This window comes from Typha latifolia, chromosome 10 (assembly GCF_019914945.1).
Source record: "Typha latifolia isolate L0001 chromosome 10, TyphaL0001v2, whole genome shotgun sequence".
In the NCBI taxonomy this organism is placed as follows: Eukaryota; Viridiplantae; Streptophyta; class Magnoliopsida; order Poales; family Typhaceae; genus Typha; species Typha latifolia.
Window position 1 is genome coordinate 3,007,607 of NC_133095.1, and position 3,346 is coordinate 3,010,952.

The 3,346-nt window shown below is 35.9% G+C and overlaps 1 protein-coding gene across 1 annotated transcript; it reads left to right on the forward strand.

Annotated features, from left to right (window-relative positions):
* The first annotated feature begins 426 nt into the window (after positions 1-426).
* LOC140796450 (peroxidase 57-like) lies at positions 427-2,735 on the forward strand. Its single transcript, XM_073149487.1, has 3 exons — positions 427-641; positions 734-1,082; positions 2,269-2,735. The coding sequence occupies exons 1-3, from the start codon at positions 444-446 to the stop codon at positions 2,733-2,735; spliced, it is 1,014 nt and encodes a 337-aa protein (XP_073005588.1). The 5' UTR covers positions 427-443.
* The last annotated feature ends 611 nt before the right edge of the window (positions 2,736-3,346 follow it).

The following is a 3,346-nucleotide window of genomic DNA, read 5'->3' on the forward strand; positions in this document are numbered from 1 at the left end:
CTTTTTGAGCAATAGATCGTCCTTTCTCCAGAATAATAGTATGACCTTATTACATAGTCACATGGTGGATCACACATCCATGCAGAGACTTGACTAGAAAATTCCCCCTAGGGTAGTCTCAAAGCTTACTTCCATGGAGTTATTTTACCACTAGATGACCTTTTATTCAGTATATTAAAAGTTTAAACATAAACTTTAGGGCCAAGAGAATTAGGTCAACCATAGGATGATACGTAGCACTGAGAGAGAGAGAGAGAGAGAGAGAGAGAGAGAGAGATTTAAAAAAACCATGGAATTAACTGGAACTAGCATCCCTAGAAAACATAATGTAAAGAGTAAGCGAGGCACTATCCATAGCTTCTTCAGAGTCTAATGGAGTTAATAAGATCACCCTACGCCCTTTCTCATCTGATGAGCAATAGCACGAAATTAAGCTTCTCTTTATGGCAATCCTCTCCTTAGTTCTTCTCCTATTAGCCCATATCATCACAACTAGCTTTTCTCTACAGATCCACTTCTATAGTAAATCATGTCCTAGAGCTGAGATCATAGTTAAGCAAGTCGTCCAGAAGCATTTCCAGCAAGACCCTTCTGTACCTTCCGGCCTTCTTCGCCTACAGTTCCATGATTGTTTCGTTAGGGTACGTTACGATACTTAGCTTCACATCTTTGTCAATCAAATGAGTCTTATTCCTTTCACTGTTCTTAAATGTTTCATTTTTTTTAATGTCAGGGCTGCGACGGTTCTATACTTCTCGACAGCGATGGCCATAACGTAGCAGAGAAGAATGCTCCTCCAAATCTAACACTAAGAACGTTCGACGTGATCGACGACATAAAGGCTGAGTTAGAGAAGGAATGCAGAGGGGTTGTCTCTTGCGCAGATATATTGGCTTTGGCTACAAGAGATGGAGTGAAATTGTCTGGAGGAGCTGCATATGCTTTGCCTACTGGGAGGAGGGATGGAGTTGTTTCTAATGTAGCAGATGTTCACTTACCAAGTCCTATGATCTCAGTTGCTGAAGCTGTAGCTGCTTTTCTGAGCATCAATCTTGACATAGTTGATCTCACTACATTGCTAGGTAACAAGTTTTGTTACTACATAGTGCTTATGATTCTAATGAGATTATGCGTTCCCACAATTTAATCGTAATCACATAGTGACAATTGTTAACAACTGTCATCTAGTTCTTGCTTGCAGTCTAATACTACAAGTTGCTATGCTGAAAAATTTTTAGTCTAATGCTTGCTTAATTAGAAGATTTCCATGTGCCCAATGCCAAACAGGTCAATGCGAAAATTAATTGATGGATTACAAGAGAGCTAAATCCATATATTTTACTTAGAGATGTACTTTTATGGAATTATAAAGGAAAATTTTCAACTAACACCCTACATTTTAGTAACTTTTTTTGAATAGATTACGAACTCTTAAACTAATTATAAGTTAAACAAAAGAACTAGTTATTCTTTTTTTTTTTTTTTTTTTTTTTTTTTTTTTTTTTTGAATTTGGTATGTTTCATTCAGCTGGCCGGATCCGGGCTAGCAAGCTAACCCGGTCTGTCCAGGCCCAAGATGGTACAAAGATCCAAGGGAAGAGGCCTGTCCAGCCCACCCGGGGACCCTGCCACCTTCCCCCGGCTGGCCGCCCAGTCGGCCACCCTATTTGCCTCTCTGAAAACAGACAATAAAGAACTAGTTATTCTCAATAAATAGGTTGGGACAACTGAGCTAGACCTAAGCGATATATGTGCATATATTGCTATAGTAAAAAATTTACTAAATATTAGCACTTAATATCCACACGAAAAAATCAAACACATAAGTGGTAGGACTCAACCATTGAAGTGACATTAATGGTTTTATAATTAGCACATCATTTTAGAGCTATTTGTAATCTAAAAATCTTATTTCTATCTATAATTTCTATACACCCTGCTATCAATTTAAGTATCAATTATTAATCCTAGACTATGATTTATTTAACTCCACGAATAAGATTATTAAAAATACCTCGGAGACACTTACTACTCTTAACTCTAAATTAACTAAATTACTAAAATACTTTTAAAAAAATAATGTCCTTGAACAAAGTACTTTAAGCATTTTAAAGTGTTAACCTGATACTCCAACAGAATATTCAATTTTACATACCATTTTTGTGTTAATAGACTAGAACTAGTCTAGATTAACCAAATAGTGTTATATCCCAATTATAATTTAAAATGAAGTTTCCATCTTACATCACATCCAAATCCAATGTACAGGTGCTCATGGTATTGGACTCTGCCATTGTGGATTCTTCATGGATAGGCTTTACAACTACAAGGGCACTGGATTGCCAGACCCATCAATTGACCCAACTTTGCTCACCACTCTACTGAAGAAATGCCCACCTCATGCTGTAACATTGCAGAACATTACTCAAGACTCATCAGTGTTCATGAATCAAGCAACCACCACTCCTTTTCTCCTAGACGGCAACTCTTTCTACCATGGCGTTCTTAATGGGATGGCTGTGCTGCAATTAGATCAGGAGTTAGCCTTCACAGACTTAACCAATAAATTAGCAGCACGATTTGTGAACAGTCCAAAGCTGTTCAGGAAGCAGTTCTCCAAGTCCATGGTCAAGCTTGGAGATGTTGGAGTGCTAACTGGAGAAGAAGGAGAAGTGAGATTGAATTGTAGGAGGGTGAATAGTGCCACATCAAGCAATTCAAGCACTAAAGTTTAGTGTCATGAACTGGTATTCTACTCAGTGTATCATATCTATGCCTAATAATATCATGCATTTGTTCTTGTTCTTAATTTGTCTTAAGTTCTTAGTGCATTGCATTATTCCTTCTTACTACTCGAACTACTTCGATTTGATACTTAGAATCAAATCATAGAAAGGCAGTATATCATAACTTTTTCCAATGCTATATATGTAGGAAAATCCTGCACATTAATAAAATTATTTGTAGTACCTAATGTCAAAGATCTTAATCCGGCATTCACTTTGACTTCTTCTTTTTGTTGATCTCTATTATTAAGCGACTAAAAATAATAACAACAACGGAGACGACAAACGCTGGCATAAATTTTTAGTTTCTTTGTGGAAAATAGTTCTTATAGAATCTAGTTATTCACATTAATCATATTTAACAAGATTTTTCTGGCCCAAGTCTAAGACACGGCTAAATTATTTTATAGGTCATATTTTATATATTGCCGTATGAAACCTTTAAAATATTAGAATTATCTTTAAAAAAAATTTTGTCTTTCAAAATTTGCCATTATAGTTATTATTTTGATAGAGAGTTGTAAATTTTAAGGCATTTAATTATTTTTTTTACATCTTTG